At 40.0% G+C, this 13,915-nt stretch overlaps 1 protein-coding gene and 1 long non-coding RNA gene across 6 annotated transcripts in view; one reads left to right on the forward strand and one right to left on the reverse strand.

Annotated features, from left to right (window-relative positions):
* The window catches only part of LOC112134904 (uncharacterized), an 83,838-nt gene extending 70,051 nt beyond the window's left edge, over window positions 1-13,787 (forward strand). Inside the window, exon 4 of the long non-coding RNA XR_008509698.2 lies at window positions 13,638-13,787. This is a non-coding gene — a long non-coding RNA (uncharacterized LOC112134904). The remainder of the gene's footprint in view (window positions 1-13,637) is intronic.
* Window positions 12,171-13,915, reverse strand: part of VLDLR (very low density lipoprotein receptor) — a 32,333-nt gene continuing 30,588 nt past the window's right edge. For all 5 annotated transcript variants that reach the window (XM_054519999.2, XM_054520002.2, XM_054520001.2 and 2 more), the window contains 2 exons: window positions 13,692-13,861; window positions 12,171-12,820 (listed from right to left, as the gene is read on the reverse strand). In XM_054519999.2, the coding sequence (XP_054375974.2) occupies window positions 12,785-12,820; window positions 13,692-13,861 (206 nt within the window). In that variant the 3' untranslated portion in view covers window positions 12,171-12,784. The remainder of the gene's footprint in view (window positions 12,821-13,691; window positions 13,862-13,915) is intronic.

Here is a 13,915-nt window from a genome sequence, read left to right on the forward strand (position 1 = left end):
GACTAACATTTGGCTCCTTGTTACTTAGGCAAATTTCTGCAGGCAGCCTGAATTTCTCCTCAGAAAACGGAATTTTCCTTTCTGTTGCATTGTCAGGTGGCAAATTTTTGGAACTTTTATGCTTTGTTTCCCCTTTAAATCTGAATGCCTTTAACAGCACCCAAGTCACCTCTTGAACGCTTTGCTGCTTAGAAATTTTTTCTGCCAGATACTGTAAATCATCTCTCTTGCCAGACAGCACACTCTCAGGAGATGGAGATACCTTTGTGGGCTGCTTTGGTGGGGGATAGGAGGAATTATTTTTTGTGTCTATCAGAGTAATGGTTCCTCAAGAAACAAGTTAAAAGTTCCACAAATCTCTTGGGCAGGGGCAAAATGCCACCAGTGTCTTTGCTGAAATATAGCAAGAGTCACCTTTACTCTAGTTCCCAAGAAGTTCCTCATCTCTATCTGAGACCACCTCAGCCTGGATTTCACTGTCCATATCACTATCAAGATTTTGGTCAAAGCCATTCAACAAGTCTCTAGGAAGTTCCAAACTCTCCCACATTTTCCTATCTTCTTCTGAGCCCTCCAAACGGTTCCAAACTCTGCCTGCTACCCAATTCCAAATTCATTTCCACATTTTATGGTATTTTTTCAGCAGTACCTCACTCTACTGGTACCAATTTGCTCTGTTAGTCTGTTTTCATGCTGCTGATAAATACATACTCAAGACTGGGAAGAAAAAGAGGTTTAATGGACTTATAGCTCCACATGGCTGGGGAGGCCTCACAATTATGCTGGGAGGCAAGGAGGAGCAAGTCACATCTTACAAAGATGGTGGCAAGCAAAAGGAGAGATTGTGCAGGGAAACTCTTGTTTTTAAAACTATCAGATCTCGTGAGACTTATTCACAATCGCGAGAACAGCATGGGAAAGACCCATCCTCATGATTCAATTATCTTCCACCCGGTCCCTCCCACAACACGTGGGAATTATGGGAGCTACAAGATGAGATTTGGGTGGAGACACAGCCAAACCGTATCAATGCTATTAGCTGTACATACAGTCTGTAGGACTACCTCATTAGGACAGCTATGGAGGGTCTCAAAAGGGCATTAACCAGCATGACAAATTACTATGTTCCCTGATGGAAAGTGCAACGATTTTGCTGTTTCAAAATCTTAAATCTACCTTCAAAGATGTAAGGGTTTTTTTTAATAACAGTATGTATGCAAAAATCAGCTTTGTGCTCCCTGAATATAAATCCACAATAGGACCTGTAACTTGTGTGCTGAGTAGGAAATCACCGGGATAGGCAAACAACCTCTTATGAAAACTTCTTTCAAGAGACAGTGCTTACTTGGAGGCCTAAATACTGTGATGCTTATTTACAAAATAATCTATGGTTTGCAATCATGGGATCAATTTAGTTTTACAATCCAGTATTTGAGCACTTAAAAAGCATTCAACTTTTTGCTATGTACTCAGGGCACAAAGATTGCAAAGACTAAATTCTTATATAAAAGAAGCTTGTGTTTCATTCAGTCAAGAAGTTATATACATATACATAATCTCAACCTGATGATATACATGTTATTGTAGAATTATATGCCAGGTAGATAGGAGACTCATGACCCAAACCGGGACAACAGGGAAGGCTTCCTGGAAGAAGAGACATCTGAGCCCAGACCTGGAAGAAGAATAAGAGCCAGATAAGTAAAGGCCAGAAGGGCACTTCAGGCAGAGGGAAGAGGAGGAGCAAAGGCACAGTCTTGTACAGGAAACAGCAGTAAAGGAGGAGGGGAAAGGGGAGCGGTTGCAAAGAGTTGGGCATTACTGAGTTGGGCTGGGGAACTGCAGGGCATAGCGGGGCCAAGAAGCAGGCTCCAGGGTCAGGTTATGGTGATCTTGAGCCTGAGTCTAGGGACCTTGGCCTTCATTCTGCAGGCATCAAGAAGTCATCCTAGATAGGGAGTGACATGGTCATATTCACACTTTGGAAAGATGATTCCATAGTTCAAGATATTCCAAGATCCTACAAGCCATTGCTATACTTAGTTCTGTATCCTGACTAGCAAAATGCTGGGTGTATAGTATTTAAAAGCCACCTGATCCCACCTACCACATTTAATAACTTGTGACATCATCTGGAGTCATTCTGTCCTTGAATATCTAGATAATACAGGCTTGAACTCCCATTCCACATCCTGCAGAAAGTCCAGTATCCCAGCCAGAGTTCTAAGACTCCCTGGGTTGCTTATGTTTTCTGACTCTAAGCTCTTCAGTGACTTAATTCGTTCAGTTAACAAATTGTTCTGAAAGTTCCTTCTCTGTTCTGTTGCCATATCAACCCTGGTCTAAGACTGGGCTCCTATCTATGATTTTCATCAAAAGCCACTCCCACAATGTGTTAGTGTGTGCCACAGACGTTACTGAAGGATCACGGAGGTAATAGGGCTTACAGTGCCAAAAATGTAAGCAATCCAAAATTGCGTATTGGATATTCTTGTTCGTCACCTTGAGCTCCAAATTTCCACGGCACACCATGCGGCTCTGTCCTCTTTTCCACCTTGCTGCTTCACAGCTACTTCCTCATCCCTGACTTGACTTTTCTCTCCGCGGAATACAGAGCAATGCAGCCATCTGTAGCCTACTTCCCAAACTTGGCTCAGTACCTCCTTTGATAGATCCACAGATTTTCCTTCCCTTGTAGCTATAGAGAAATTTCCCTTCCCAGGGGCATTCCTAGCCCTCCTACCAAGGCAAAAGAAGCTACAGTTGGTTTTGGTTTTAGATGATCTTTTTCCACCCCCATTTCACTGGATTTCTGAGAGACTGGAAGTTGCATACAAACTGGTGTGCCACTTTTGGTGAACTGACAATATTAAGTAGGCCCATTGAAATATTATCTGTCTCATAATAGAGACAGTTCACAGAGTACTGGGAACACAGTGCCTGCTGCAGCGGAGGGAGAAGAGAGGAAGAATGGCACGTAGTCTCTGTTCTCAGCATAGTCCTCCCCGGAGATTAGTGGATCCTGACATATGGGAGGTTGGCCTTCTTTTCTGAATGGAAATAGGCACTGGGGCTAATGTCTGGGAATAGGCTGATTTCTGTTTCATAAGCTGTTTGTTACTACTTGGCTTCTTTGACATGCATGGATGCATTTCAGAGACTCACCTTACTTCCGAACATAAAAAGAATCCTTTCCTGAAAGTTTTGGCTTTAGGAGGCTTTGTTTTCCCAAACAGCATCCATTCCTTTTTTTTTTTTTTTTTTTTTTTAATCTTAAAGAGTCACAAGTTATTGTTGAATCTACGGGCTTACTGTGAGAGCAATTGTTACTCTGTGGGTGACTTAAGACATTGCTGAATGAGGTCTCCTTCCTGGTAATGTTAGGTGGCCACTTTTTGCTTCCTCAATGGGGCCTGTTGCCTCCTATATCAGACAACTATCAGAGACTCAGTGACCTTTGGGTTCCTTTTAACTCAGAAATACCAGGATTCTAAAATGTCTTAGGGAAAGTAGTTTTGATAGTTCTCCAATATTTTTAGAGACCAGACAGGTAACAGGGAAAATATGAAGCAGTTGGATAGATAGGATATGCTGGACCCTGCCTAATGCCATCACATTTTTAAAAAACGATGCCATTCATACAAACATTCCTCCAGAGATCATTACTCAGGAGCTAGCATGGAATTCCACATTAAAATGATGCTGCCAAAATATGTCCCTGGAAGGCCTTTACGTTGAAGGTAAAAAAGAACTTCCTTTGGATGGTTGAAGTCTTTGAACTTTCTGGGGGCTGGAATTCATGCTCTGGGCTCTTTTTTTCTTCTGAATCCTGAATTCTTTCGGTTAGAGAGGAGAGGCACGGCTTTTCTCCCGGTTTCCATACAGCCTTGTTTTTTTCCAGCCGTCCTGGGGTTGTGCCTATCATCCCTGCCCAATCAGGGAGGCAGCCAAACAGATATCCCACAGGCAGAGGGCACGGCTGAGATAGGAACTGGTGAGATTCTCCTGGATTAAGGGACCATCTACAGGCTGAATTCCCCCCACTCTGGGGAGACAGCCTGTGCACACACCCCTTGTGATGGACTGAATCTGGAGTAGAGCTTTCTTTCATCCCAGCTGGCTTATCTCACATCATGTCCATCTACCAGGGCCACTATCAGAGTCTCCTAATTTATCTCCCTATTTTCACCCTTGCCTCCCAGCCGTCCATTCCAAACAAAGCAGCCAGTGTGAGCCTTTTAAAATTGGATGTCATTCTATTTCCCCAAGCCCACTAAAAAAGTCCTGTCACTTAAAAAAAAATTGAGTCCCAACCACAGCTCTTGAAATCGGCATCACTTGATCCTCTTCCTTTCTCTCCTCCCACTCTGCCTCTGCCACCTCCTGCTACCAAGGCCACCTTGCTTCTTCTTAGAGGAATCAAGCATGCTCCTGCCTCAGGATTCATTATTCATTATTCATACCTTCAGTCTTATGCCTCCAGTCTTATGCCTCAGTGGGCTCATACCACATTTCCACCAGGTTGTCTGCTAAGTCCTCTCTTTGGAGAGCTTCCTTGACCACTTTATCTAAAACAGCACATTGTGCTATTCTCTAGTCCCTTACTCTGTTTTGTTTATCTTTATAGATTTTATCACTGCCTAACATATAAATGTCTGTTTAGTGCCTAACTCCCAGCTAGAGTGAGCACCATGAAGGATGGGGCTCTGGCCTGTCATGTTTTCACTGGTTCCCCAGAATCCAGAACAATACCTGGTACATAGCAGGCACTAAACAAATGAATGAAAGACAGCACATGTAGGGGGTGTCTATGTGTGGCTACAAGGAGGGATACCTTCTGATGTGGCTGATCCATATATCATTCCTCAATTTTGTTACAAGTTTAAGAAATGTTTGTGCTTCCCCATAACTGATGTTTCATCTAGGATGTTTCAATTATAAAACTGTCTGGAACCTTTTAGAAACTGTGACTTTAAGTCCCCTGAGGTCTGAGGAGGAATGCCAGTTACTATCTAGTTATCTAAAATTATCTTCCAGCATTTAGAAGTCCTGCTTAGGAAACCACAGGGCTACTTGTTTGGGGTCAGGCCAAAAGGCAAATTTCCCTGAAACTTTAAAGAAGTAATCCTCAGCAAATCTCACACGTAAGTGAGTAAATTTAAGAAAACATAAACAATGACTAAGGTTTTAAAATATACTCTCTGCCCTCAATCAACTAGTAGGCAAGAAATGCCTCTGAATTGAACACTATAACATTAAATATTCATGCATAAAATATAGCATTCCACATTTCCTAGATTGTGGGCCAATCATATTTGCTGAGCTTGATAAATCCAAAGAGCGTGCTATATCTTCTAGAGTGGTATGAGGTATAGTCTGTCTTCTTACCCCCACTAATTAAAAATACATTTCTGAATAATTGGTGAACTTAAACCAATCATCTGTGTTCTTTAATCAGCAGAGGGTCACACACAAGGCTTTCTGCAAAGCTAATAGGTGGAGGATGATTAATCATCTTGATTTTTTTGAGTAAAGAAAGATCACCAAATGCTAGCATTTCAAGGGGAGATTTAACAAGGAATACTTGCAAATGGAATTTTAATACAAGAGTACAGATCAAAATCAGATCTCCGAATAGACATAAGGATTTTTACTTTAAAAAAGATGAATCGTTTTTTTTTTTTTTTTTTTTTTTTGGTGCTAGAGGGAGATAGCAGCTGTTCTTTGAATGAAGCACTTTATACGTGTTGCCTCTTTCTTTTATGAGAACTCTATGAAAGTAGGTGTTGTGATTTTCAGAAGAGGACATCAGCTTGGATGGTAAGCAACTTACTTGTGGCCACAGCTGATTAAGTAGTGGAAAAACATCCAAACTTATATCCACCTCACTGCAAAGCTGGTGAGATCAACATCTCAAACAAAATGCAACATCTCACTTATTATAGACTCACCGTTGAGGTTTAAAATATTTTTTGACTGTTTCTCTTTCCTTTGATTTACTTATTTTTCTCCTACTCTTTTGGATCCTCTGAGTCAATTTCAAGGTTCAGTGCCCAAACTAATTCAAACAATTGGGGCCTTTGCTTAGAAAAGTTTTAGGTGGAATATATCTACAACTCACAAAAGTTTTAGCCTTATAAACGAATTTCAACACAGACCATCTAAGAACTGATGAGGAGACAGCATCGAAATGATTTTACTTGTAATGTCCTTTCCTATCCTGCTGCCCTGGGAAATGCCCCCCTTTAGCCAGGTGTCGCCTGTTCTCAGTCACCTACAAGAAGGAAGTGCTAGGCTAACATTCCTAACTAAGTAACAGTAGCTTTGACTTCTGTCTTTTTCATGGCAAGGGTAGAGAGGGGAAATTTGAGAGGATAATATACTGGCTGTCCATGGTGAGGCACTAACTGTACTAAATATGGCAAGAAAGGGAACATCTCTCAGTTTTTCAGCCTGAAGAGTTCAGACCTGAGTGGCCCTACTTGTTTCCTAGAAAGGGGTGACTGAGTCATCTTCAGTGATTCAGTTGAGAAAAGGAAAAAGATTTGAGTAAAAGCTTTTATAAAAGGTCTCTAGAAAAAGGAAAGGCTGACAACAATTATCCCAAAAATAAACTTTTATTTAAATGTACAGTTCATTAATAAAAAAAAGCTTATTGACAGGTCATCAGGACTCTGCATTCTAATATGTGCCTTTAGAATTCTGAAGATCCTGAGCATGATAATTTGGTTGTATGTGCTGGACTCCTGAGGCATTACATGCTTTTAAATCGCATTTTAGTATCAAGTGACATTTAAAAAGAGCAAGATAGTTTTGTCAAAGCCAGTCATTTTGTTCAAAAAACTCTCTTCCTCCTTGCATGCGTGTTAATTGAGAAATACCCAAGTCTGGTAGTTCTACCAATCTGGTAGATTCCAGAATACCTAAGATCCAATCCTGGAGTTATAGCATCATTGAGTTACTAAGCCACAGTTCTTCCTGTCTTTTTGACCATGTTTCTCCCTATAGGAGAGCCTTGAAACTTAAGATTTGTTGTGGTATAGTTTGTTTTCTCCCAATATCTTATGCACAGGAATGAAGTTGCCTGCTTATAAATTCCTTTAGGGAATCTTTATCATTTTCTTTGCAATCCAACAATCTACTTCTATTTCACTTGGATGGCCAAGGAAAATAATTCTGGAATGTCTAGCATCTTGAAGGTATAACATGTAACTGAGTTAATCTGTGCTGACCTGATGTAGTAGTGGTAGTGGTACACTTCCATTATACCACCATACTGGATGCCAGCCATAACTGGCATCTGAGAACCTGTTGAAGGATCCTAACATCAGCAGTGAGGGGGACTCAGCAAATATGCAATGCAACATCCAGCTCAATCTTTGTAAAGTACCGCATCCCCTTCTAAGAGAAGATGGCAGTAAGCACACAGGATTTGGAATCATAGATTGTTTGTAGCCTCAGTTTTTACATATGTAAAATGGAGATACCTATTAGGGTTGCTGTGAAGAGCAAGTAAAAGACTTGGGAGCACTTACTGAGTACAAAAGTAAGCATATGGTAAGAATTTAAAGGAGATTTTAAGTGCTTTGGCAGCCATCTAAAGACTATGCAGGCTCCCAAATATTTGTTTCCATGTTCTAGGAGGTAGTCAAAAGAATGAGGCAGAAACATCCCATCTGTGTTTCTAGGGTTTAAACCATGCAGTCTTTTAAGCCTTCTTAACTATGCAGGATGCTATCACTCCTTAAATATCAGACTTAGATCTCTTTAGACAGGTGTAGTGGAGAACACTTGGGTCGGCATCTAACACATCACATTCGTCATAGATAAAGGTACCTGTGACTTTCACCGGTAAAGTCACTTACTGGTTCCTGTGTGCGGCAGTAAATACAGACCTAGCATTGATGTGATATTCAGTAGTGACATCTGCCCTGCACATATTAGATGCCAGACACTGTGCTGAGCTTTTTGTGTGCATCTCACTTAAATCTTACCTTGTCACAGTGAGCCAGTCCCTATACTCTCTACTTTACAGAGGGAATTAGTAACTTGCCCAAGGTACCACACACAAGACACAGAAGTCTATGCTGTTAACTACATTGCCTGCTGCTTCTAAACAGAACCACCTTGCCACCCATCTGACTTTTTCCTTGAGCGCAGTGAAGAAAAAAGCCATTTTTGATATGCCATGAGGTAACCTGCAGAGCACTAACTCCCCACCCGCAGCTGGTCTCACTCCTGTCTCAGTGTTTTTACACTGAGATTTTTACAGTGAGATTTACAGGAGAACACGGGGTCATGATCCTACTTTGTTCTTTTTCTTAGATTAGCCAGGCTCAAAAACATGAAACAGACTCAGGAGACATGATAGAGAGATGGAACACCACTGTTATCAGTTTGTTAGTAGCTTATTTATCTATGGATCCCTAAGTTTCATATCTAGAGCCTCACTGGTAAAATGCATTCAGCTTTTGTGTGTGAAGGTAGATATGAAAGGGATATGCAAAGATGGCTGATATCCTTCACATGCAACTGTTTTGAGCTAAAAATCCTCCAGGCTGGATTAGAGAGAAATAAGTACAAAAAATGCCATTGTTCCATCTTCAGATTCATTCCCTCCATATTTGGAAATAAGTACCTTTGAAGATTTTTCTACTTTTATATATTTCTGAACTCTCATAGTTTAGGTCCATGATATGGCTGAAGCATGGATGTACAATTTTTAGTTTTCCCAAGAAAAATCATATTTGTTAGGATATTTACTCGAGTAGTTTTTTAATATTACAATTCTGGAAGAGAAGAAAAGTCATTATAAGCCCCTTCTGGCCTTAGAGAATATATAATACCAAAAATACCTAAAAACCTTTTATTTAAGAAAGTAAAATTGCTTGATGTGCCCTCCCACTCTGGTTAGATGCTTAACAGACCACAGCAGACAATGCACCTCAACCAGGGCTAAGTGTGCACACTTGGCCAGCAGCCGCCAACAGAACGTGCAGCAGCAACAGTTAGCACTGACGCAACTATCGCTGCTATTGCCACCACCATCTCCCCACTAACAGGGCTTGCAGAATATGTAATACATAGGGGAATATATATATATATATATATATATATATATATATATGTGGTTTTTAGGCACCGCCTCATCACCCACAATAAGGGAAGCTTCTTTCTACTCTTTTGCTAGTTGCTACTCCTACTTGTTAGGAGTTTGATGTATCAGACTCTTTTGAGAAATGTCTGTGTCACAACTACATTCAGGATAAAACAATTATGAAACTGAAGGGCTCAGATTTGGGGATCAAGATTAGCAGGTTGTACTCATTGTACTTGAACTTAAATTAGCAAAAGTATATCTGCTTTTTGCAAGTTTTTGCCACCATTGAAAGCAAAAAGTATAGCTTTCATTTGGATTCAAAATAATAAATTGTTTTACTTGGGTAAGATTTCACTAGTAAGAATTCTAGGAAATTATTCCAGTTAGATTACATAATAGAGATAAGTGACCCCTAGAATCTTTAGGTTTGGGGTAAAGATTGTTAAAAGGTAGACTTTAAGTTGGTCTCCCATTTCTACAGTGTTCTTAACTGAAGAGTTAGTCTTTTAATACCCTATAGTTTGCTATTTAAAGCTTGGCTTCTCATTTTTGAGAAGGGCTATTTGACTTCCACAGATACAAGGAACAGAAGCAAATGCCAAAGTGCAAGCCTCAATTTTTTTTTTTTTTTTTGCCTTGTATTCATCAAGAACTAAAAAGGCAGAGATACCTAGGCTTTAAAACACCTACTAGAATGTTTTAAGGGAGCTAGTTGAACAACTGGGACTATTTTTTGCCAAATAGATAGCTTGCAAAGGGCACTTAAAAATTTGGACAGAGGAACTTGGCTGGATTTCTTTACCAGAGGCCACAAATCTGTTTATTCATCTATCATCAATCTTTGTGGCAATTCCTAAAATTTCTGGAGGGTCCACTTTCACTTTGTGTGACAGGCTCATCTAACTCCAAACATTCTCCTTTAGTGTATGATAAGCTTCATATTTTACCTCTTAATTATCTTCTACATTACACTCCAGAGACACAGCAAACTTATCCTAACACATTTTACATAGAATTCAAGTTCTTGTTTGGGTGATAAAGCCGAGGCCTCTTATCATTCATGCACTATTATTGCAAGCTGTATTAACTAGTAGTTTAGTCATATAACTATTTTTTCTTTTATTTTTATAAATTTTTTTGTAGAGACAGGGTCTCAACATGTTGCTCAGGCTGGTCTTGAACTCCTGGCCTCAAGTGATCCTCCTGCCTTGGCCTTCCGAAGTGCTGGGATTATAGGCGTGAGCCACCATGCCTGGCCCACCAATATATCTACTCTTATTTCAATAGGAATATCTAGTTACTTTGTTTCTACAAATGAGTTTGTACCTCTTAGGTACAATGAGTTGTACCTTGGCTTCTTACTGGGGAGGACGTGGTAAAAAAATGAGACGTTTTAGACTCTTTGAGGGTTGGAAATTTTACCCAGAACATGAAAGAACATACTAGGGAAAAGAATTCAAAAGATGATGATAGAGAATAATACTTTATTTGCCAAAACAAACTTTGGGCCTTATAATTAATTAATACTGTATAATCCTTATAATGGGGAAAGCAATAGTATCAAACTTCAAGCTTCTAAAGGAAATTTGGTATTACTCCAGTTAAAAAAAAAATCCATGTTTTTTGTACCATAGCAGGGTCAGAGCAGCAGCCAAACTCTGAAATGGCTTTCAGAGTTCATGATGAATGCTAACCTACTTACCAAATAGGCACTTCAGCTACTCACTGTCAGCAGGCCACATCCTGTTCAGTGTGATGACTAAATGTAGAGTAAGGAAAAGGTGGAGAGCAGACAGTTCTATATTCATGACTACAGCCTTTTCCTTCTACGTGCTTGACCTCCAAACCTCCCATGAAAAAAAGGTCCAAGGCTATCTTTTCTTTTTCATTCAGTTGACCAAAATCACAAGGGGGCATCCCTTAAGACAAGAGAACCAACTTCCCCTTCATCTAGTAATATTAATTTCCTTGCTTAAGCCACAAACAAGATGTTAACTGCCTTATATTTCATATGCAAGTGAAATATGAGTCATCCACTGATTCATGTAGCAACTCAAAACATCTTCTCTTCATCCTCTTGCTACTGTGTTGGTCGGTCGTTTAATTCCAGAGGAATTGCTGTACCTTCTGCAGCCAACTCTCCACCTCACTTGTGACACACAGCATCCACCCGGTGCTTCAAGTCTTGTCTTTCCTTGCTTCCAGACATCCTGAGACTTTAGAGAAAGAAAGTAATGGCCAACCTGATGGAAAATTCACTAAACTCCCTGTGCAATTTTTTCTTTGTCTCAAACTCTTCATCTGCTCTTCATACTATGAGTTTCAGAAATTGTCCATAGTTAAGAATCTGCCCCATCCCAGCCAGGATAAAAATTTAAGTGATATTACAATTATATTCTTCATGAAGTCACATTAAAACAGTGGTTTATAAGCTTTAGTTTACATCAGTATTGCCTGAAGGGCTTATGAAAGCAGGTTTCGGCCCTTGCCCCCAGAGTTTCTGATTCAGTAGGTCTGGGATGGGGCTGGGAACTTGCATTTCTAACACATTCCCAGGTGATGCAGATGCTTCTGTTCTCAGGACCACACTGAGAACTCTGCTTTAGATTGTTCAAGAATGCCATTGCTTGCTATCCTCCCTGGCCATCTTCACAGTAAGACAGTCTAGACTTTTATAAGAAGAAAGCCCTTATCCATGCCTTAGAAGGCACTTGTCCTTGACCTATATAAATGACAGAACATTGAAAACAGAGACTTAACTATAAAGAAGCAGAATTCATAGAAATCTTAGCACGTGTTTCTCGATCAGGAACCAAGTTAATGGAAAAGAAACTCCTCTAGCCAAGAGGAATTCTAGGTACAGACTAAGCTAGCTTCTTTTACACAGTAAGAAATATTTCGGGAGCAAATGTTAAACAGCACTTCATTTTTTAACTGTACTTGGGTGTAAGAGAAACCAGCCCAATTACAGGCTTAGTTATACAACATCAAGAACTATAGCTCACACATTTAGTTAGAACACTTGATACTACTCAGGATAGGAGTTCATCCTAGAGGAACAGGCACAAACCATGGTTAAGCTGCTTGGTTTAATTTTTTAGCACTTGAAAAAAAATGTACAGTAGTTTGAACACTCAGTCTTTGCAAACCTCCATTGAGGTCAAAGATTTCATTCATACGTACAAAATTAGTTTATAAATTTTTTTGGCAATTTCATCTTAGTAACCCGTTTTATCCTATTGCCATTGTCCCAACCATTGAAAAAGTTTACACTAATTTACATAGAAATATTTTCAAAGTGCTTAAGAATAGTGATTGTTCTCTGGGATATTTACAGATGGCCTATACAATGTATGTACAGGTAGTATACACTATAGCACAAGTTTCATTGCTGGAATATGGCTTTCTAGGGAAAGTGCATATTTGGCCAGAGGTGGCAATACTGTCTAGAAATTCAAGGGTTACAGATACTCGGTAACCACATCCAAAGCTGAAGTAGAATGTGGACAAGAATATTTACAAAAGTAATATAAAAACGGTCAAGTACACAGGCTTGATCCACGCAAAGGTATCTTGATGTTCTTCCAGCCCAGAGGAAGAAAGAGACTTCAGCTGCTGGCTCGGTTACCATTCCGACGGGGGTATTATTTGTTTAGACTCAAAGGTCAAGACTTGTCACAGAAGTCAAGCTAGATCATCATCTGTGCTTACAACTGATATCTGTGGAAAAGAAGAAGTATGGAATGAGCTTGGTGATCACTCACTGATGGCAAGTCTAGTCTTTAAAATGGACCTTGCTTTTGAGTTGGTCATTCAAACACTCAGAGTGCTCAGAAGAAAAGTCAGACACAAAAGAGTACCGAGTTGTATCATTCATGCATTTAACTTGAATTCAACTATACCTGCTTGGTAGTGAGATAAGATAGTGTGACTGATTCTGTCTTTTCTACTTAATGATCATAAGTCTTGGGGAAAAATGTGAAAATCCATGTGTGTGTCAAGAATTGACCACTGTTCCATGTTTCGCCGGAATTTGAGAGGGGAGTGATCAATACTTGTTTTGTTCAGCCTGTTTCCTACGTGAAGGCCAAATACTCCACTTGGGTTTCATCTGAAGAACAAGTGAGTCACTATTGCTGGAAGAAAAGCTAGCTATACTAAGTGTGGTGGGATACTTTTTAAAGCAAAGCATATCATAATTTTGGCTAAGTGAATCTTACTCAATACACTGACTGACTTTAAGCCAACTCCCCTATATATGATATGCTAATTTACTTTCAAATATCCAGTAGGCAATGGATTTAATAGTTCATTAATGAGCTACTTGGTTCATGCTAATATTTACATGTCATTTCTACAACCAAAAATATCTTAATATAGTGGTGACCTTAAGTTGACCCACTTGCCAGTTGGTGAGGGTTAGATGCTGATCAACTGGCTGATTTATGTTCTAACGGGCTACACTGTCTAATAGCCAGGTAGCAGATGAAGTGTTTGGTAACTCCATCATCCTAATGGCTCTCTCTCTCTCACCCAGGTCTCCTTTCTGAAAAGTCTCACTTCAAGCCATGGTGTATAAAAGATGACTTACTGCTGGGTATGTGTGTCCAACAGAAGCACTGTGTCTACCAATGTCTATGGAGAGGTCCTCTTCAGTGGTTTTCAAGTACACAGGATTGTCAAAGTTCATGCTTTTCATGTTCTTGTGTTGCCAATTCCGCCACATCAAGTAGCCACCTACTGCTGCCATCACTAAGAGCACTGAAAAAAAATCAGAGGGTAGCTAAGTGAGCTAAGTCTAGTACTGGAACATAT

The sequence above is a fragment of the Pongo abelii genome, chromosome 13, assembly GCF_028885655.2.
Source record: "Pongo abelii isolate AG06213 chromosome 13, NHGRI_mPonAbe1-v2.0_pri, whole genome shotgun sequence".
Taxonomy (NCBI): domain Eukaryota; kingdom Metazoa; phylum Chordata; class Mammalia; order Primates; family Hominidae; genus Pongo; species Pongo abelii.